This window comes from Mirounga angustirostris, unplaced genomic scaffold, assembly GCF_029215605.1.
Source record: "Mirounga angustirostris isolate CCGP_5_RB_7025 unplaced genomic scaffold, mMirAng1.0.hap1 SCAF_13, whole genome shotgun sequence".
Lineage (NCBI taxonomy): Eukaryota > Metazoa > Chordata > Mammalia > Carnivora > Phocidae > Mirounga > Mirounga angustirostris.
The window spans coordinates 100,250,708-100,272,911 of NW_026991721.1; the positions used below are offsets into that span (position 1 = coordinate 100,250,708).

The 22,204-nt window shown below is 45.3% G+C and overlaps 1 protein-coding gene and 1 pseudogene across 10 annotated transcripts in view; one reads left to right on the plus strand and one right to left on the minus strand.

The window, feature by feature from the left end:
• Positions 1–5,965, minus strand: part of NCAM1 (neural cell adhesion molecule 1) — a 300,452-nt gene extending 294,487 nt beyond the window's left edge. For 4 of the 10 annotated variants that reach the window (XM_045895017.3, XM_045895018.2, XM_054512296.2 and 1 more), the window contains exon 1: positions 5,620–5,962. In XM_045895017.3, coding sequence (XP_045750973.1) covers positions 5,620–5,671 — 52 coding nt within the window. In that variant the 5' untranslated portion in view covers positions 5,672–5,962. Of the gene's footprint in view, positions 1–5,619 lie in introns of all 10 variants that reach the window. The other 6 variants (XM_045895022.3, XM_045895020.3, XM_045895027.3 and 3 more) reach the window with 3 other exon arrangements.
• Positions 5,966–16,075: 10,110 nt separating this feature from the next.
• Positions 16,076–17,318, plus strand: LOC123856590 (heat shock cognate 71 kDa protein-like; annotated as a pseudogene).
• Positions 17,319–22,204: the final 4,886 nt, after the last annotated feature.

The following is a 22,204-nucleotide window of genomic DNA, read 5'->3' on the forward strand; positions in this document are numbered from 1 at the left end:
CTCAAACACTGTGACATGACTATGGATATTCCTAAATGATGAGGTAATCAGATACCAAAGGCTTCTTGCATGTGATCTCAGGACTGACACAGACAGAAAACAGGGCCAGATGTTGCCAGTGTTTGCAACTACAAATCAGAGAGTCCTGGGTGAGAACAGAGAGTAGAGTACAGGTTACATGCAAGCCTTTCAAGTCCCATCAGTGATGTAGTCTTTGAATCAAAAGGAAAACATATTTACATCTATCTGGGAGAAAAGGAATGCACAACAGTTTTATTAAAACCTTTTTTTTCAAAAACACATACCCAAGATAGAGCAAATGGCTTATCCTTCGGTGGAGTCCTCTGAGCCTCCTCACGGCTTGGAAGCTAAATTAACACTGCAGGAAGGGAGAAGTGTGTCATCCTAACTGAAAACAGTTAACTCCATGCCTGCGCGTAGACGCGGCCTAAAAGCATCTTTACTGTAATGTACTGAAACTGCCTGAAAGGCTGCCATTTGGCACCCAGACCGACATCAAAAGGCAATGCTCCTAATGAGCATCTTCAGCTGAGAGACAGCATTTCAACACCATGAAATGAAAGGAAATAATGGCACCACTGGCAACACCAAATAATTTACATCCCTTTACATCAGCAAATGGTTTTAAGGTTTGGCACCAAGAGTTAATATTAATAATGGAAAGGGCTAAAGGTGACGTGACTGTGACCTTCAGATGGACTTCTGGATTTTACTGCCCTACAGTAGTGAGCACATCTACCTATACTATTGATAACAGGCTTGCCAGGGTTGTTTCCTAAAAGAAACTCTGGGCCTCGTAGACACCTAATCCTTAGGATTCAGAGGGATCCCTGGGCATCTCCTTCTTGCTAAGAGGCTATCTCTTACAGTATTGCTCAGAGACCTACGATTTTAAGACACGTATAAAATGCTCTTCTGAATTTTACTCATTTCTTCTTTTTTAACTGAAGGAATCTTAACTACTTAGTCTTTTTTATTTCAAAAGTCAAGTAGTCACTATGACTACATAGCCAGTTGATTCGTGGTTCCAGTTTAGTCTAATTTGCAATCCATTTTTAAGACTAGTAAAACACTATTTGTAATTTGCTGCCATTTCTTTTAAAGTTCCAGATGTTTCTTAGCCTATATATTTGTTAGATCACTAAACTGAGGAATTATCAGTTATGGGAGCTACATTGAAATATTTATGTTGGCACCATAAAACATTTGTCTGCTCCAAAACTCAATACTTCAATAGTACAGGAGGGCCCTTTCCCAAAGCCTTTGTCTCCTCTCAGGCTGTCTGTTCCCGGAAGACTGACGGCGGCAGGTGCGGTCCCTTCCTCTCCCCTCCCTGCCCATTGGTTCTGCTCCCCATCACCACAAACCCAAGATTGGCAGGGCAAGTTCAAGCTGTTCTTTAGCAACAGGTAGTCACTTATTGGGCATGAAGGCAGGAAGGACTGTCTGTACAATCTCTTTGGAGGTCTGCCAGTAGCACTGAAGTCACTTTCTGTCTGGAGAGCAGCCACAGTCCCTTAACACTGAAGACGTAAATATGGGGGGTTCATCAGACTCATTTTAAATAGAGGCTTTGTCACCTTAAAAAAATTAAGTGTTTGGATCAGAAATTCCAAAGTCCATATTTCAAGCAGTGTAAAGTTTACAAGATGCTGTCTATAATTTAAGAAACTGAGTTCTGTAGCAAACAAAAACATCTGTCATGCCTAAAGATTAGGCTTTGAATGAGAAAATGGTGCTATTTATTTTGAAAGGCAATTAAGACCTTGTTCCCTGTGACAGAAAAATATAGATACAGATTACTTACATTAAATTATGTATTACTGACCTGAGGTAGTCAATTAATGATGAATGTATGCCAAGAGAAGTGCAAAACTCAGAATTGTGGGGTTCCAAGTGAGTAATTGCTCCCTCTTATCGTTGCCTTGAGTAAGCACCCGCAGCTGGTGCGAACAGCACACCCATACCATAATTTTTGAGTTTGGGAGCATTTTTGCAAACAATTACTGCCTTAATTCTTGTACTGTCGAGCTCAAAAAATAGTCACCAGTTAAATCAACAAATCCTTAATCAATTAGCACAGAGACTTGGATAAACCTTCTTTATTGAACAAGAATATGCCCTATTTCCTGCTATTCCAGTATTATTTAAAAAAAAATAGACCCTGGGAAAATTTCATCAAGTTCAAGCTGCTGGGGGAAGAAGTGGGAAGCTTCTTGAAAAACTGACTTAAAAAAAAATGTAAATTGCTAATGAAAACAGCATGATTGGTAGATCTTTGGAACCTCCACAGCAGGAATAGTAATTGAAAAACTATTAAATAAAGGACAGGCCACACTTCCATAATATCTGGATTATAGTCTCTTTGTGTTTAACTGTTGAATTTTAAATAAATTCTGCATTATTTTCAGTATTTTAACATATGCTAATATGTGTTGAAAGAAAATTAACTCTTTGGTTTTGGGATAGAGTAATGAAAGTTTTCCACATTCTTTAATATGACTATATTACATTCAGTTACAGCTTTGTTCATAAACACACATTTTTTATCTTAAAATGAAAATCAACAAAAAAAAAATACAGCTCAGCACTGCTGTACTCACAGCAAACTTGGCTGAAACACCTCTTGATAATTCATTTCGTGAGGAGTATTATGTATACTTATATACGTGCTAGCTGGCTTTGGTAAGGTAGCAAAGGTGCCCTTTGTTCTTAATCCAGTGCTATCTTGTTAGAAAACCAGTCCTATTCATTCCTTTACTCTGGCAAGTAAAATTGGCAGAGGACTAAAATTGTCAAAGAAACGTATGATTCCAGATCATTCCAGATCTTTCAAGTAATTTTTCCACAAAACACCCAAAATTGCTGCTAGAATAGACTCAAATTTGCTATGTAATTCCACAATCTTGCACTTTATTCCTAAAGAGCAGAAGACACCAAAATGAGAGGGGCTGCAGACCTGATTCATATTGCGTTAATAAGGTTAGCAAACCTTGTATCTAAATTTTCATATGCACTGTGTGGAGTGCAGAGACTGAACTACCACTGTCCCTGGAGATGATACAACACTTGAGGCCAAGATAATAATAACTGTTATTATTATTACCATTATAATTACAGTAATAATTATTACTATGTATACACAAATACATGTATGTGTGTGTATATAATATTGTTTTTATTTTCGCCCTGACCCTCTGACCTGAAGTCTTCAATTTTTTTAAACGATCGTATTATTAATACTTTAACGGAACATTATTTCTCTTTAGAAAACCGTTCAACTTATTTCTTTTGTTAAGCAACCATGTATGTGTTTCATGTTCTGCCTTGCCCCATCCTCACGGTTCCAGGGCCAGGACTGAGGCCGCTTTCCTTCCAGGGAACACTGGTACGAATGCCACCCTTGCTGGGCAGCCACCAGATCCCAATCCGGGACTCCCTGGGCGTGTACCAGCTTGAGCCTGTCTTCAAATCCGAACACCGAAGGTTACACCCATCACGGCGGTGGAAAGGTAGGCCGGCGATTCCCCAGAGCCCCCCAAAGATCAGGTCTCCGGGGCCACGCCCCCACCTCGAGGGGAGGAGGTCCCAGAAACGCACGGTCTCGGGAGGGCAGGTCGCGCGCGGAGACCCCGCCCGCACGACGGAAAAGGGAGCGCCCGGGGCGGCCCCGGCCAGGTGGCGGCGAGACCAATCGATCTGCTGACTGGGGCTTGGCCGCAGCTGGGGGCCCCCCTTAGCCCCCCTTAGCCCCCGAGGCCCCGCCCTCAGCTTCGCCCTCGGCCCGCCGCCGGCCGGTCGGCGCACGCGCGTCCGTGCGCCCAGCCCGGGAGCCCTCCCCGGCGACGCGCTCGGGCCGGGACGACGCGGGCAGAGTGTGCGTGCTGGGGGGGCGGGAGGGGCGCCTCGGGTCTGCGCGAGAGAGGCGCGAGTGGGCGAGCACTGGCGGGCCGGACCTCCCGGGGACACCTGGACTCCATCTTCCCTCCCCTGGACTGTGGGGCGGGCCACGGGGCGGGGTTTCTCCTGGCGGGGGCGAGCGAGACCGTTAGACTGGAACACCGGGCGACGGTCCTGGCAGCTCGGGGCCGCCACCCGCGCCGCAATAAAAGCCTCTCGCGGCTTCCCGCCCAGCCAGCCTCGCTCTGATTGGTCGCCATGGGAGAGGGACCCGAGTTGGCTGGAGGCGGCGGCCGGGGCTGCTCCGTGCCGCCCGGGGAGGGCCCGCCCCGCGCGCTCCCCCACCCGGAATCGGCCGTCTAGGGCAGCACCCGCGGCGGCACCTGGCAGCGGCGGCCGCGACACACAGCCCCCTCCTCCCGGCTTTCCCCGGGCGCTTCCCAGCACACGCCCCCCTCCCGGAATGTCGCCCACCCCACCCTGCTCTCTGCGGCCCCTGCTCCTTTTCTTCCCCGTTCCCGGTTCCCGACCGTCCACGCCAGAGCGCAAATCCCTGGGTGGGGTTGGGTGGGGAGAGCAGCTGGAGGAGAGGGTGGGTACGCACTGAAGAATCTTGCAGGGAGGCCGGGATAGAAATACACCAAATGAAATGAACCTCCCGGCCGCCGAGGTTTTCTGGGCGGCGGCGCAGCCCGCGCCACCCGCGGCAGCATCCCTCGACTGTCTTCCCCTCAGCTCCCTATTGTTCGCACTTTACAAGGATCAGGAACCTCGCCCAAAGAAAGGAGGTTGGGGCGAGGTGTTGCGGGCGGCTACCTGCCATTCTTCTCGCTCACCGTGCAACACGGGGCTCGAGGTGCGTGTGAAGGCACACGCGCGCACACACACGCGCACACACACCAGGCAGCCCGATCACGCCCTCCTCGCCCTCCGCCCCTCCGCCCCTCCACACTTCCTCCTGTCAAAACGCGGCGCTCGGCCCTCCCATCCCTCCGTGCTCCCGGCCGAGAGCAGGCTTTGCAAGTAACCAGCAATTTGGCAAATGAAAAACTAACGTCATATTGACGGGGATGCAACAACGGCCACACAGCCCTGAGATTCTGCCCATTTTGCCCCATTTTGCAAACCGTTATTCAGTCTGGGCGGGGGGGGGGGGGGGGCTGGGCGCCAAGGCGGCGAGCCCCACTTTATTAGACCCCGGGGAAATAACGATGGGGCGGTTGCCCCGGCCTTATTGTTCACTCTTAGCGGGGCCGAGGCTGACAAGCCCCTTCCCCGCGGAACCCGAGCCCGCGAGGCCGCACCGCGGAGCCGCGGCACCCCCGCCCCGCCCCGCCGCCCGCTTCGGGAAGGAGCGCTGCCCAGCACCCGCGCGGCCGTAGCGCTCCGGGGAGCGTCCCCGGGAGCGGGCGGCTCCGCTCCCCGCGCCGCCGGCACACAAAGTGGGAAGGGCGGGCGCGCGGGAGGCGCAGCGGGAGCTCGCGGCGCTGGGAAGCAGCCCGGGTCCGGCGCAGCCCCGGAGAGCGCTGGGTTCCGCGGGCAGCAAGGGCGACGCGCTCCCTCCTCAGCTCAACGACAATGACCACCCTTAGTATTCCACGTAAAGTCACCCCAAATAACAGTGTCCTCGGGAGAGAAGGAGGGGGAAGGGAGCAATCAGTACATCAGTCTGAGAATAATCATAATTTCAAAACATACCTGCGGTTCCCAGGAAAAACAAAGTCCAGATGAGGTCCTTAGTTTGCAGCATTGTAATCTGCTGGCTGGGAGGGATGTTCTTGCCGCGGTAAATTCTGTGCCCCCCCTTGCAGAGAGTGTGGACGGCGGCAGAGCAACAGACCTAGGGGCAGACAATTGCCAGGCTGAGTATGATTATTTTTGCAGAATTGTTTCCTGCCAGCCGCTGCCGAGCTGCGTTCACGCGCGGATCGGAGAATGAGTGACAGTCCCAGCCTCAGCACACTCGCAACTCGGAGATCCTTGCGCTGGCCCGGGTTCGCTTTGACGGCACTGGGGATGGGAGCGGGGGGCGGGGGGCGGGGGTGAGAACCTCACTGTGTCCTTCCACCACGCCGGCCACAAATAGTGCCGAGCATCAAGGAGGTAAGAGAGACAGGGGAGGCAGATGCGGCCGCCTGCAAAACGCGGCCTGGAGCTGCCGGAGGAGTCGGGCTCTTTCACACGCAGTCTTCCAGGCAGAGCTGGGATTTCTTCTTTTCACACTTCTCCCCCACGCCTCCGCGGTCCCTCCTGCCATGCAGCCTTCCTTAATCGGGAGGGCGGATATTTTAATAACTAGTAAATAATAAAAACAAAATCTTAGGTTTGGTTAGGTTTTCAAAGTGTCGAATCTCCATTTAGATCCTAAGATCCTTGAAACACAAGGATAGCCTAGGATATTTTTTTGAAGTGCAGGAAATTAGAATTTGGAGAGGAATGGAGATAGATTGCTCTTGCAGGGTTCTGTTTGGTTTTGGTCTTGTTTGTTTGTTTGTTTGTTTGTTTGAAACTGGCTATGAAGTTTACTCTCCCACAGAGTGGCAAGAGATCTCAGGGGAAGGAGGTAGGAAGCTACTTAAGTTCGAAGAAAACGCAGATGTTTAGAAGGAATTTCCAGAAACAACCAAAGGAAATGTTTCCTTGTTGATGAATGCTGAAATCTGTGGTCTCTTTATGAAGATCACTGAGCTTTTTACCTAGGTCTTTATAGGCAAGATATTAGATAATAATATTTTCTTATAATGGCACAGAACCTCAATTCTTAAAGATATTAATGTAGGACGTCACTGAGGTACACACAAAGGCTTTCAGTTAATCTTACAGCTGTATTTTACACAGAAGAGGGTGGGAGAGCAGGGGGTTTAAAATAAACATGTCTCAGCACCTGAGCAAGGCTTGAGTGTTTAAGGAACAAAAGCTGAGGAAGAATCAGGAGCACAAAATGTTCTAGATGCTGGAATAGCCTATTAGCCCAGCACAGTGACACTTTCCCAGAGGAAGGCTGCCACGTTCAAAGCACCAGTATTACCAAGTACTCCCTTTTTCTTTAAAGGTCAGACTCTCCACTGCTGTGCTACTCTTTAAAAACCCATCCTCCGCTGGCCAGACAGCCAACCTCCATTACCAGAGAGGCTGGTAGACCAAGAGGACCACACCAACACGCTGTGACTTCTGGGACCCCGAAAAAATACTCCCTCTCCAAAATCAATCTTCCCAACGTTATTTTTAAAATATTATTTCATACCAATTATAAGTAATTCAAGAATACAGAAACGTAGAAAGGAGGAACTAAAATTACCCCCAAATCCCAGATTCCACAGATACCCACGGATTTTCTATCTTTTGTATATGCATATGATTTTTAGAGTTGACACAGTAGAGTAGCAATTGGAATCTTGTTTATTTCCCCTAACATTTCACTATAAGCATTTTCCCAGGCTGTTAAAAAGGCTTTTTAAATTTTTTATAGCAGTGTAATATTTCTATATATCATTGGTTCTTCAGTGGTTTCCCCCTTCTTGGGTATTTAAATGGTTTCCAAAGTTCGATCATATAAATAATACATTTTGAACATCTTTCAGTAAATATTTATTGAAAAACCACTGTTTTTTAGCCCTGTGTTGGCTATAGTGGACTTTATAGATTTCTTTAACGGTGGCTGTATTTAAGCATCTTTACCTTCAGATATGAGCTTCTACTAACATGTAAAATTACTTCTATAACATATAACATTAAGTCTAACGTATTAGACTCTTTCCTAAAAAAGAGATTTTGATAGCTGGGAAAGATGGAAAGAACAAGTCTGAGGGAAAAAGGAAAAAAGTGAAGGCTGGGATAACCCAAATTAAAATTTTCTTAATTCTAATTTTACCAAGAGTGAGAGACACACCCTTCTCTGCAAACCTCCCTTCTTATAGCCCATGTCAGTAGAATGAAAAGATTCCTCACTATTTTTTCTCCCCAAATGTCCCTATTTTTAGCTTTTTAACGTAGGCAGGTGTAGAAATCCTATCTGACTTAGCATGATTGTGTTTCTTTTCTCTCTCTCTCTCTCTCTCTCTCCAGCCCCTCCCTGCTCTGTGTGGCTGTTGATCTCTGTTGTAATGACTCATTCTAGAATTGTACCCCACAGTCATCGCAGTCCACACTGCATGTGTCTCTCCTGTGTTCTTTTAACAGGATCCATCACTTGTCTCCAATTCGTCCTCTTTCCACTCATCAATGCCTACCTCTGTGAGCTCTGCGTGTCAGTCCCTCCTTGAACCTCACTTTGAAATGGGACAAAACTGTGGACCTCCCCTGATGTATTTTCCCAGAGGGAGTCGCAGGTGTCCCAGACTGTCAGACACACAGTAATGAGCATCTATCATGTGAACATCCAGCGGGGGAAGCTGAGGAAGGAACCGCTCAGGACTGTGCTTTAGAAAGGAAGCTTCCTTGGTAAAGCAGAAAATGGGCTATGATGGCAGCTCAGCAAGGGGTGACAGGTCCTAATCTAAGGCAGTGTGGTAGGAAAGAAAGCCAACAGGAGCACAGATTTGAGAAATATTTCTAAGACAAAAACAGCAGAACTGAAGAACTTTCTGAAGATTGGGTTCTGAGGCAGAGGAAGATGTCAAAGTTCCTTTCATTCATTTCAACAAATACTCAGTATCAACTAAGGGCTTGGCACTGCTCTAGACACTGGGGATAGAGCAGTGGGCAAAATAAAATCTTCACCTCCATTATTCCATTCTTATGGGGAAGACAGAAATTGATAAATATCTAGTATGCTTGTGGTGATGTGCGCTAAAGAGAACACACAAGCTAAGGAGTAGTGAAAATGTGGTCAGAGAGATAAAGAATTGAAACAAAGAAGATGACAATTTAAAAGTTCCCTGGATTTGACTGTTGGAAAGTCATTAGCCGTCTCTGAGAGAGCCTAATGGAATCGTGGAAAGGAAGACATAACTGTCCCAGGAACGAAAGGGTGGCTTGTCCAGGAAGGAGAAGCAGGGAATGTAGACCACTCATTTGAGGAGCAGTGTGATAACAGGACAAGGACAGGAAGGCAAGCTTGAGGGGGAAGGAGGCTTGAAAGGAGATTTTCTTTTCTTCTCTCTCAGTATGAGGATTTTCGTGTTAGGTGATAAAGTACCTTACATCCGTTGTTAAGCCCTCTCACCACCACCACAATCTTAGGGTTTAAATTAGACTACTTGAAAAATGAAGTAGGTCTAGAGCAAAGTGCTCCTCCTATATTCTTCCCCATGTAGGGTTTCTTCCCTGTTGGTGCTGCAAAGGAGACTCTAGGCGTGATCGCAGGGTCCACAGATACCCCAGGAGCTGTATTTCTCATTTGGCATGGGCAAAATGCATTCTGGAAAAAAATTCTGGCCAAAACTCACTTGACCATATACACAAGTGTTTACTTCTGGGCTCTCTGGTCTATTCCATTGGTCTATAGTCTGTCTTTATGCCGTATCACACTGTTTTGATTATCATAGCTTTGCAGTAAGTTTCTAAATCAGGAAATATGAGACTTCCAACTTTGTTCTTCTTCTTCAAGATTATTTTGTCTATTTAGGATCCCTTGAGAATCCACATGAATTTTAGGATGACTTTTCCTATTTCTACAATAAAAAGGTCATTGGCATTTTGGTGGACATCGAGGGGTGCTGTTTTCTAATCCGCCCAGAGTTGTTCTCCGGGCTAGTGATGGAGCCATACGGACATCTTGGAAGTGAATATGCTTTAGGCATCTCACTCCACAGCTGCGGAAACTGAGCCACAAGGAACTATCTATCACAGAGTGCCCATTTGGGTGAGCAGTTCTTTTCAATGTAGATATGGAGAGATGAAGCAGGATCCAGTCCCAAGGACCAGATGCAATGTGTGGCCAGCTTAGGGGACTTAGAGTGAGCTAGCAAAGGCAAGATGGGTTTAAATGGTTTCTTGGCTCCAAACTGAACTCAGACCCCAAGCTGCTGAACTCCTTTTTGTGTATTTTTTTCTTAAATGCTCTGAAACAGGTGATTTAGCAGACTAGAGAAAGGAGCCAAGATCTCTATGTCAGGATCTTATAAGTCAGAGTATGACTGAGCTAATGTTGGAGACCCAATAGCTTCCTTTCTCCCTCTTACACAACCTCCTGCATATGCCAGCGGCGAGGAAGGGAAGGGGGTGAGCACTCAGGTCCTGCAGTTGGACATTCTGAGTTCAAATCCTAGCTTCTTCGCCTATAGGCTCTGTGGATTTGGGCAAATTATTTCACACCTGTAAGCCTTGTTTTTCTTGTTCATAAAATGGGACTAGAAAAGTATTTATCTTTCAGAATTCTTATGAACATTAATTACAATAACATACATAGAGGGCTTACTGCAGGCCTGACACTCTCATTCAACAGATATATATGAGCACTTATCACACGCACTGTGTTAGTGGTGGGGGATAAAAAAAGGTGAACAGAACACTCATGTTTACAAGGCTTATCAAGAAGACAAATAACCAAACAAAGAGACGAAAACCATTCTAAACTGTAATTAGAACCATGAAAGAAAGAAACAGGATTCTTCGATAAAGAATGAGAGCAGAGATCTCTTTTAGATCAAGGAAGGCTTCCCTGAGGACAGGTGACAGGTAAGTTGCCGCCTAAAGCATGAGAAGTACCCAGGCATGGAAAGAACAAGTGGGGGTGCATTCCAGGAATGTGCAAAGACCTTGAGGTCAGGAAAAACAGCTCCTTCCAGCAACTAATAGCATGTGAGTGGCTGGGACAGAAAGAGCAAAGAGAGGAGGCACGGAAGAGAAGCAGCACGCATAAGCCACGCTGAAGGCTAAAGGAAGGAGTTTGTATTTTACTTTAAGTTCAAAGAAAGCCCCTGGAGGACTTTCAGAAGCAGAGTGACATGAGTTGTTTTACATGTTTTAATAACCACTCTGACTGCTGTGTGGAGAATGGTTGATAGGGAGACAGGGATGGGTACGGGAAGCTCAGAAACCACTGCGGAAATCCAGAGAAGAGAGGATGGAAGCGGGGAGGGGTGGGGGCAGGAGATGGACACGAGTAGAGATGAAATTGGCCAAACATGCTGACGATGTGAGGAGCGGAGAGAAGTCAAGATGCTGACCATGCTGGGAGAACTTGTTTGGAGAGGAAGGGAATCAACAGTTGGATTTTGGACAAGTTACATCCATCTGTGGGACAAGTCGTGGAGGCGTCAAGTCAGTGCTCAGATGTGAGTATGGAAGAGAGAGATCTTAGCAAGAGATCCAGATTCTGGAGCCATCAGCATTCATGTCATCTAAAGCCATACGAAGGGATGATATCGCCTAGCCTAAAACTGTGGAGAGAGAAGAGAGGGAGTTGCAGGAGTTCGGGTGCAGAAAGCAGAACAAGCAGATGGACTGAGAGGAGGCACGGGAGGTAGGAGGCCATCGGGGAGAGAGCCGAGTCTCAGGACCAAGATAGGAGAGACTTGTCAAAAGGCAGGATGCGTCACTGAAGAGTGCTGCTGAGAAGCTAAGTGAAATGAGGATGGAGAAGAGTGTCCACCAGCTCTGGGGATAGGGGGTCATTAACAGCACTGACAAGAACAGATTCGTACGCTGGGCTCCAAGTGAGTGTCTAATGAATGTTAGCTATAAAAATAGTAATAGACTCTCTGTGCATTCCTTCTTTGAGCTTCTGTGATAATAGAAAGACATTTGGGGACTGATCAGGGCACAGAAGTGCAGCGCTCAATGATTAGCTATTCGCAAGCAGAAATTGGTCTTATTTTAAGGTGTGAGCTAGAACACCGCTGCCCTTCCTAAATAATTGCCAGGGTAGTTGTACACAACTAATGCTCCAGAAAACTTGGTGGCATCAATACTTGGGTAACAGGGAAGAAGTATTTTCCTTCCCCCCCTACTATCTTCACTTCTCCAGTTTAATTCTGCCCATCCTCCTCCCCTCTACACCTCTGTGTGTTCTGTGGTTGTACTGCTTCCCTTGGTCACACCCCAAAATGCCATCAGGGATCAACCCCAGCACCAAGGAATAGAGCCTATTGGGCAGAGCCAACACTAAATGTAGGTCCCTCCAGGCTCATGTGTACCACTGGAGCCAGAGGGGCCCATCTGTGGAGCCTGTGCCCACCGGTGGAGCCTTCTCTCCTAAGCACAAGCACCTTGGGGAGTGAGAGACAAATTAGGAAAAGGGAGAAACAGATGGCAAGCATTCGTTATGGAAGGCAAAGGCATTCCCCCCATTACCACCACCACTTCTTTGCCCGAAGAACCGAAGTGTTTCCCTCCTTGACACAGCCGTTGCCTTGCATCTCTCTTGGTCCACCCTGAGGAAACACAGTCCCCAAAAGGGTGGGGTTGCTGGCTTCCCACTAGTTACAGCATCCCAAAGAACACTGAGCTTGAAGTCAGTATGGGTCTAAATGACCCCTATGCTCACCTTTGGACGGGTGGCAGCCATGTTTATCCTTGTTCCTCTACCCCTTGGGTGCCTGAGGGCCTGAGAACTCCTGGGAGCACTCATTCCAGCCACTGTCTTTGAAAGAGAAATTTTCTATTGCATCAGCAAGAACCATGGAGTGAGCCAGGCATGTTCCAGGACATGAGGTTCCCTCCAGCCACCATCTACCCTTGCATCAGAAAGGAAGATTCCACTCAGTGCCTCTCTGAGCAGGGGACAGAAATGTGACAAACACCAGACCTCTGGTCAGAGCTGCCCCTCCACCATCCCCCTACCCCACCATAAATGTCACTCCAGTTGTTTGTTGAAAGAATGGGATCAATAAACCAACCAAGAAAGGACTCGAGGTTCACTTCATTCTGCGACTTTGGTCCAGGATCTCTTGCCAGCTCCGTGACTGTAGATTGGCCCCCGTCCTATCTCCTGTGGGCCACAGCCACAGCCTCTGACTGATCTTCCTGCCTCCGCTCACCCCCTTCAGATCCACTTTCCTCAACCCCCAGAGCCACGTTCCTAAAGAGAATATTTGTGAAAAGCTTAAAGTGTCACTTCTCCACAGAAAAGCCTTTTTAATGGCTCCCCGTTTTCCTCAGTGAAGTCCAAGCCCCATCAAGGGCCCTCCCCAGTCTCCCCTCCTGCCTCTAGCTTTGCCCCTTGCGGACCTGAGGAACCACATGCACCATCCTGCTGGGCTCCTGCTGGCTGCCTGGCTGACTTTTGTTCATCCTTTAAGACTTGCTCATAGGTCATCTCTTCCCTGGCCTTCCCACCTATTGCTCCTCATTTCCCCTGGGCTAGTGCTCTTCCCAGATGCTTCCAGAATCCCTTGGGCCCACCTCCATCATTGCTACTGACATGCTATATTACAGTCTAATTACCTATTTCTGAATCCATTCCCTCACTAGACTGTGACAGCCTTTAGGACCCAGACTTCGACTTTAATTTCTGTATCACCATACCTAACTTGTTGCCTGGCACATAACAGGTGTTCAGTGCTTATGGTGGGATTCATGAATAAACAGCTTTAGTAACTTCTTTCTGGACCTCTTGTCTTGAATGTGGTAAAAGCTACCTTTCCATCATGTGAGAGTTACTCAGAGGACAAAGTATACAGTGGAGACAATTAAAGGCCTAACGAATAAATTTCATCTTAAGATATCTTACATAGAGCCTTTGGTCTCAAGATCTTAGGCCAGCCTTTGAAACCAATTTTTCTTGATCTGATCCTTCTGCCCTTAATTAATCGGGAAGGTTCTGTTTTCTCATCAGTTCCATCCTGGTTTTGTCTGTATGAGCTCGGGCACCCTGGCACTGAGCCCACCTCTACAGTCGCTTCCCCCTGGTATCTCAATGCTTCCTCCAGCCTCCCGCGCAGCAGATGTCTACAGAGGAGGTCCCTGGCTGCACGGCTCCTAACTCCCTCCTCTCTGCCCCTGCAGCCAGCCTTCTCTTCCTCTTTTTTTTTTAAAGATTTTATTTATTTATTTGAGAGAGAGAGAATGAGAGAGAGCACATGAGAGGGGGGAGGGTCAGAGGGAGAAGCAGACTCCCTGCAGAGCAGGGAGCCCGATGCGGGACTCGATCCAGGGACTCCAGGATCATGACCTGAGCCGAAGGCAGTCGCTTAACCGACTGAGCCACCCAGGCGCCCCTCTTCCTCTTTTCTAAAAAGCTTATTCCCTTCTGCCTTTGCCTATGATGAAATGGGCGGGGGTGGGCAGGGGGGACAAAATTCCATATCCCTGATTTTCCATCTCCCTGTTTGCTAGATAATTTCAGGTTGGCTTTTCCCTCTATGATTTCTAAGCAAGTGAGTGAGGATGTTATTGCTCTTATGAAAAACGCCATGTGCCATGTCCTTGGGTCATAGTACAGCCTCTAGTTGATCGGATGGCAACATTTTTACTCACTTTGTCCACTAAAGTACTGAGAACAAAATAGTTTCTGTTCAGTTCACCTTACAACAGTACAAGGACTTGAGAGCAGGAAACAGGGGCTTCCTGACTTCTCAGCATCTGGATCTGCCTTCATTCTTACTCCTGTTCACCTGCATTCCAAGTATGTCAATGTTCCTCCCCGATGTAATGCTCCAAACAGAGCTCGGGACTCCAGAAGAGCTTTGGATGATGTGGAGGTCAGTGGGCCACTGTCACCTCTGCTCATGATGCTACAAATTGTCCCATTCAGTCCAGGGTCACTTGGGCTAGCAACTGGCTGAGCCGCAGTCAAAATCCCAGAAGTATGTCCTCTCCTTCTCATCCAGCCTGTCTCTTTGCCTATGTCTTGGAAAGCCTGACGTGAGGAAACATGCAGAATAAAAGAATGTTCATATTGCAAAATGATGGCTAATGGATCTCTTAAATAAGTCACTCTCTAGGTACAGCTAACTGCTTTTATGCATTCAGTTATTTATTCAAGCACCCCTATAGCCCATTCTATATTCTCCTCCATGACACAATCAGGTGATAAACAAGGTACCAGCTCCCTCCTCACAGATAAAAGAAGAAGGGGAAACACCAAGGAGATAAACATTGTTACACACATTCTCTGGGCCAACCATGTTGCTCACATACTTCTAATTCTCACGTGACTCTCTGAGGTGGTGGAAGAAGTTCTATAATTTGTCCAAGGGCCTGAGCCCTTGAACAAACATAGTCATATGGACATCCTTACCTTCAGGGCAGCAGAGAGGTGAAAATCTCCCACACCTCGTATGAGAATCAAATACTTAATGAGCATCCCGATGAACATTCACAGGTTCCAAAGCCCGAGTTCTTTTTCGCTACACTCTACTTGAAACTAGCCTGGAAGATTAATCCAGAGAGGTAGAAGCCACTAGCAATGGAAGATCAAAATCAGGAATGAAGATAAGTTATCCTTGAAATATACATGAACATCAGTGAGGAATGGGATCCTTTTGACACAATTCAGATACACCTACCAAATTTACAAGCGCTTGTAGAATACACACAAGAAATGAGGCACTGCTATCATGAGATCTTTTAGGGTTTTAATAACTAGGACTTGGTTCAAACCCCTGTTATGTAAAATCCAATTTCTGGCTAAAATTTATATTATGACAAGGTTTCTGAATATAAGGAAAGAGCCTGCCACCTCTCCTTAGTCCTTCGTTTCCTGTACACATTCGCTGTAGATGAGAGCACAGGAAACTGGGGTTGATTTCCACTTATTTCTGAAGTAATATCCTAGCAATTAGCTATAAATTGAAAAGTGATAAATATGCATAAGAAAGCCAAGCTTTGGAGGACTGCATAGCCCCCCCCACAGAGAGAGATAAGCCATCAGCAGAGCTGTGCAATTATGGAAATCCTTATAAAAATCTGGGACTCAAGATAAAAACCTCAGCCTTTCCTAGGCATAAATGTTGATTCATAGGTGGTCCAAATGAGATCATTATGCACTGTATTAGGGCAACATCACATATTGTTTGTCTAATAGCATCATGCTTAGTCACCGAGGAAATCAGATCCCAAATATCATAGAAGAGCCCTCCTAGGCTCTCATCATTTTGAAACACATACACACACGTGTGCACACACATGCACACACACGCATGCACAAGTATGCCCTTCTGCTCTTAAGTTAGTGAGAAATTTTTGCCTTCTGAAATTGCTAGTGAGTTTAAATCCCAAGATTGCAAAATGATGCAATTATATGGTAATATGGCCTACCACCTGGGTAAACATGGCTAAGCTACCATCACCAATGGACTTGAAGGGACTGGATTGTTTTCCAGGGCCAGCTTCTTTAAGATGCCCCAGCATAGAGAAAGCCCTTCGGGATGCCAAGCTAGACAAGTCTCAGATCCACGATATTGTCCTGGTGGGTGCTTCTACCCATATCCCCAAGATTCAGAAACTTTTACAAGATTTCTTCAACGGAAAAGAACTGAGTAAGAGCATCAACCCTGATGAGGCTGTTGCTTACGGTGCAGCTGTCCAGGCAGCCATCCATTCTGGAGACAAATCTGAAAATGTTCAAGATTTGCTGCTGTTAGATGTCACTCCCACTTTCTCTTGGCATCGAAACTGCTGGAGGAGTCATGACTGTTCTCATCAAGTGTAATACTACCATTCCTACCAAACAGACACAAACCTTCACTACCTACTCTGACAACCAGCCTGGTATGCTTATTCAGGTGTATGAAGGTGAGCGTGCCTAACCAAGGATAGCAACCTACTTGGCAAGTTCGAACTCACAGGCATACCTCCTGCCCCTCACGGCGTTCCTCAGACTGAAGGCACTTTTGATATTGATGCTAATGGTATCCTCAATGTCTCTGCTGTGGATAAGAGCACAGGAAAAGAGAACAAGATTACCATCACTAATGACAAGGGCCGCTTGAGCAAGGAAGACATTGAGTGCATGGTCTAGGAAGCTGAGAAGTACAAAGCTGAAGATGAGAAACAGCAGGACAAGGTGTCTTCCAAGAATTCACTTGAGTCTTATGCATTCAACATGAAAGCAACTGTTGAAGATGAAAACCTTCAGGGCAAGATCAGTGATGAGGACAAACAGAAGATTCTTGACAAGTGCAATGAAATCATCAATTGGCTTGATAAGAACCAGACTGCAGAGAAGGAAGAATTTAAACACCAGCAAAAGAGCTGGAGAAAGTCTGCAATCCTATCATTACCAAACTGTACCAGAGCGCCGGGGGCATGCCAGGAGGAATGCCTGGAGGCTTCCCTGGTGGTGGAGCTCCTCCCTCTGGTGGTGCCTCCTCTGGACCCACCATCGAAGAGGTTGATTAAGCCAACCTGAGAATAGGTCTAGCATTGTTCCACACAAAATATTCAAAGGACCCAAATTTGTAGCAAACTCCATGGCAGTTTTAATGTTGAGCTGCTATAGTAAATAAACTGGGCATTCTTGATACTTGAATATGGGATATGTGCACAGGGAAAGGAAATAAACATTGCACTTTATAAGCACTGTTTGTTAAGTGGAAAATGCAGTCTTAAATAAAACTGTATTTAATTGGCAAAAAAAAAAAAAGATGCCCCAGCATAAAGGGACTTGTTTGGCTTTTAAAGAAACGTCACCCATTCATTTGCTTGTACCAGGTGTAGGTTGTCTGGCTGGTGATGAATGCTTTCCTGAGCCACCATCTACTGTAGTCATTTCACATGTGCTCTCTCATCTGCACTTATTTTAATATCATTTTACAGCTCAGAGCATTAAAAAGACAAACATATTGATATATATATATATACATATATGTTCTATATTCCAAACACAAGCGGTAAAGATCTTTCAATCTTTAATTATTTTTTAATCTTTTAATCTTCTAAAATAATCACCGTATTTACATCTGGGGACTTGCTGTTATTTTCCATTTGTGCAAACAACCAGAATGAATGCAACCACCGTGCAGTATCAACTTGACATTCAGTGAATATTAATTGAGCACGTAATATGTGCCAGGCGCTGAGCTAGGTGCTACATATGCTATGAACAACTGTTTGGACTTATGCAAACTTGGTTTATTCTAGGTGAGATGTTTGTTTACTGTGTTATAATTTGTTAAAAATTTGTTTATTAAAATAAAATAAGGAAGACACCTCTAAATGAGACTATTCTGTGTTTTTTATGCACGTAAATGTCAGATATAATAAATGAGATATGAATTTATTTAGAGCATGCCAAGGAAGAAAGCAAGTTCATTACTTTTACTCATTTTTTTTTAATGAGAAACCGTGTCTACACTAATCTTCCTGATATAATTCTTCTTTTTACTGTCACTTCCCTATGTAAGCATGATACCGGGGTGTCACCTGGGGCACCAAGCCTCAACACCCCTTCTTGGACTTCCAGCACAGCTTCCCCCTATCTTACTGAGTTCGATTTCTCACTGTTCTCTGGCCTGAATTCTAGTAAGGTCAAATGGTTTCCCTTCTGCTCCCTCTACACATGGCCTGCTAATTCATTCAGCCACTCAAAAAACATTTATTGAAGGCTTGCATTACATGCCAGGCTCTATAATGGGGCCTGAACATGAACAGGAGGTAGTTTTTGTTTTTAGTAAGCTCAGTCTTTGGAGTGAGGATGGAGAGACAGACCCACAGTCAAGTAACCACAAATCACACACAGTGTAGTTGGGGGCCCTGAGGAGGAAATAACTGTGTGTGTGTGTGTGTGTGTATGCGTGCATGTGCATGTGTATGTAGGGCAGGGAGTGTTGAGGGAGAAGTCAAGGACAGCTTCACGGAGGGGAGGGGCAGGAGCAGACTGGTGGAGCTGACCATTGGACATTTGCCAAGTGAGCAAGTGGGGAAAGGGTATTTTGGGCAGAGGGAACATTCTGTTTACAAGAATGTGGCACTAGCTCAGGATGCTCCTCACGCCATGCTCTTCCTTCTTGTCTGGGCTATTAAACTCCACTTCATCCTCATTCCTAGACCAGCAGCATGCATTCCTAAGACGGGGAGGAAGCCTGGAGATCGTTCAGCCCAATTCCCTCATTTCACAGAGATGAAGTCTGAAGCAAAATTGTTAAGTTGTGGATCATGCTTTGACAAGTGGGCCAGCCTCACCAAATGTGTTTATTTATTCAACACATACTTATTGAGTATTGATTGTGTATAAGGCACTGTAAGGTACATGAAGACAAACTGAACCTCGGGTTTCTTTTTCTCCACAAGAATTTATTTCTCATTAGAAACATATGGGCTGGAGGTTAAGAACACTTTAGTGTCAGACAGACCTGAGCTTGAGGCCTGACCCTGTGATATTCCTGCTGGTGACCTTGGACTAGTTACCCTCACTGAAACTAAACTTCCTCTTATATGAACGAGGATAATAATACAACCTTCTTCATAAGTTTGTCATGAGAATTTGGTGTGATAACATTTGCAGAGCACTTAGCACTTCATAAATCTTAGTGATTAGTAGTATAGCCTTAACATAAGAAAATTAAGTGATGGTACAGAGTAGATACTCAATTAAAAAAAGAGCTGTATGATTAATTAATTAAAGTTTCAATTCCAAGGTCTTTACCTGATCAAAAATTAACATATAGTTCCTTGAGAATCTGGGTCCCTCAAAGCTTTGTGTCAGGCCAAGTTAAAATGGAGATTTTCCCCCCCCTAAGGCCAGTAACCTCTTGCAGTATAATGAATCCTAATTACTCCATTAGTATCATGCAATGTTTAAAAGTGGTAGGTCTGAACACCATCCTAAGAATCAGCTGCTCTCCTTGCTGGTTGTATGGGTGATACCTACGCAGCCATCTATACTCTGCTTCACCCCATCTGGGCTCCACGGCTAACTGTGAGGCCATCTCCTGCTACCCGAAACACTGTCAGGGGAAAGAGAGAGGCTCTAGAAGGAAGGACAAGAATTAAGGAGGGAAGATGCACGGAGATAAGTTGTGATTCTATGTAAGATGAAACTTCTGAATGGAATGGATTGCCTTCTAAGTACTGGGGGGGAGGGGTCCTCATGGCTGCATGGGTTCCAGAAGATATAAAACTAACTGTCATAATTTTGTGGGAGAGACACTTGAAATGGCTGGAAAGTAGAATCAGCAGTGCTTTAGCTCCCTTTCAATAATAAGCTTCTATAATTCTATTAAGCCATTCAACCAAATATTGATTTATCATCTGTTCCATATTAAATCCCCACTGAGAGTGCTAGATAGACAGTGTCTCTATCCTCATGGAGATGACATTCTAGTGAACTGCTACAAATCCCTCAGTGAGGGGACAGTGAGGCATCAGGGCAAGGGAGCTGAACCTCTCCTTTAGGTGTAGGGATACAAGATGCCAGGTTACAAGAAGATCGATTTTCTCCCTATGAAAATCTGGCAAGAGGAGGAATGCAGAGTGCCGGACATGGAATAAATCATGAACAACTGTAACGCTGGGGCTAAAACCTTCCCTAACCACCATGGTAATGCTCAAATCATCAAAATCCTCCCAGATAAAGTAACAGGCCACGACTTCCATATTTGCCTGATTTTTATTTTACGTGCCACACTGTCTAACCCCATCCTGTGACTCTGTCACCATCCCTGCTTTGAGTTTGGGTTTGAACAGCCGCCCAGCGCATCAACACTTCAGGGCGTTGGAGCAATAACTCACGCAAAGATATTTAAGAGCTCCTGAGTCCTCAATAGACTAAAAGCAGAGAGAAATAAGATTCCATAGCAACAGCATGTCACTCTAAATCATCACCGCTGCTTCATGAACAAAGTGAGGATTGAAATAGAAAATATAGCAGGGAGTGGGACCAGTTCAGCAGATATGATCAACTATTTTCTGGGAATTAGATCACTTTGGCTAGAGACACAACAATATGCTCATTTTTATTAGCTAAGCTGTTGAATTCTAAAGCTAGAAAAACATGTCATTATTTGTAACTTTCTCTTTCACTGAAAAAAAAGGGGGGGCAGTTTATTCCATGCCCTTGTTCTTTGCATCCAGATGCCGGGGCTGATGGAGACAGCCAGAATGAATTCAGAAGAGGGAAACTAAACACTGCAATTGAAAACCTTTGCTGATTTGATGAAGGTTTTCCTTATTATGATAAGTATTCCAGCAGCCAAAAAGTAGCTAGTAAACATTTGGGGGACTGAGCTGGAGACTTACCTCATTGTGGGATTTGCTAATCACCCATTTCTGTTTAAAAAAATGAAAATGTACCCCAAACAAGCTCTCCTAGATGTGAAACCTTGCAGTAAGCTACGTTGGCTCAGTAAGGGCTCTGACCACAAACACAGCTTAGAGCAAATATAATCTGAGGTCTGAGAAACAACTTTCCAACATAAACAGCAAAGGGAAGCCTCTTGGAAGCTACTTGATAAACTGTTTAATAACTGCTTATCTTAGAGTTGGCTCAAGACTGCTAATGTTGGAAGTGATACAGCCTAAGATCAGAGCAGGCATTTCCTGCAGTGTAGCTGGACATGAAAGGGGTTTCTTTTAGCCATTTGTTTAGGCAGGACAAGGAGAAGTGGGAATCAATTCTTCTGTATAAAAAAGAAGAGGATTCATGTGTGCTCATATAGTCAAGAACTATAAAAACCTAAGACTCTGATTTTAAAATTCCGACAATCTCTCTCTTTTCCCCTGTCCTGACAACAGACAGCTATGTCCTTAACTGTGTTTCTCTTAGAGCATTTTTGTTCTAGAGACTCTGAAGTAATAATAAACAAATATTATTTCTGCTAATGTTTTCACCGTAGGTGGCTCCAGGATGGCTGGACTGTCCAACAGAGGTCTTTCGAGCCTACAAGCAAACTTTTGTGAAAGGTCCCTCTGGGTTTGACCCCTTAGCCTGGTCATAATTCCCTGGGGATTCCTCCATCTCTGGTGGGCCCCTCTTGTAAGGATTTATCAGAGTAATAGGTATTCATATGCTGCCGCTGTTTTTTTAACCAATTCTATTTGACTTGACATCTTGATGTCATTGTTGGGTAGACTATTTTGCCATCTTACAAGCAGACCGGATTTTCAACAACAAACATTCATTGAGTGCTAATACCTGGGGATATAAAATGGATATTCTTTAAATTATTTATCATCTTTACACCATGGAGAAAAGGTGCAATTAATCTTCTTTACACATCATATATACTATCTCATTTAATTTTCACAATAGCACTATGAGGTCAACTTTACCAATATTGCCTACATTTTGCTGATTAAGAAACAGACAAACCTGATGTTCAGAGAAATAACTTGCCCTCTGGTTTATTCTTCACAGAGCAAAGTAGTCTTTAAAAATATAAATTGGAATGCTTTCATCTAAGATGCAGTAACAGTGACTAGATTTGCTTTCCCATCAGAAACAGTTAAAAACTGGACAAAA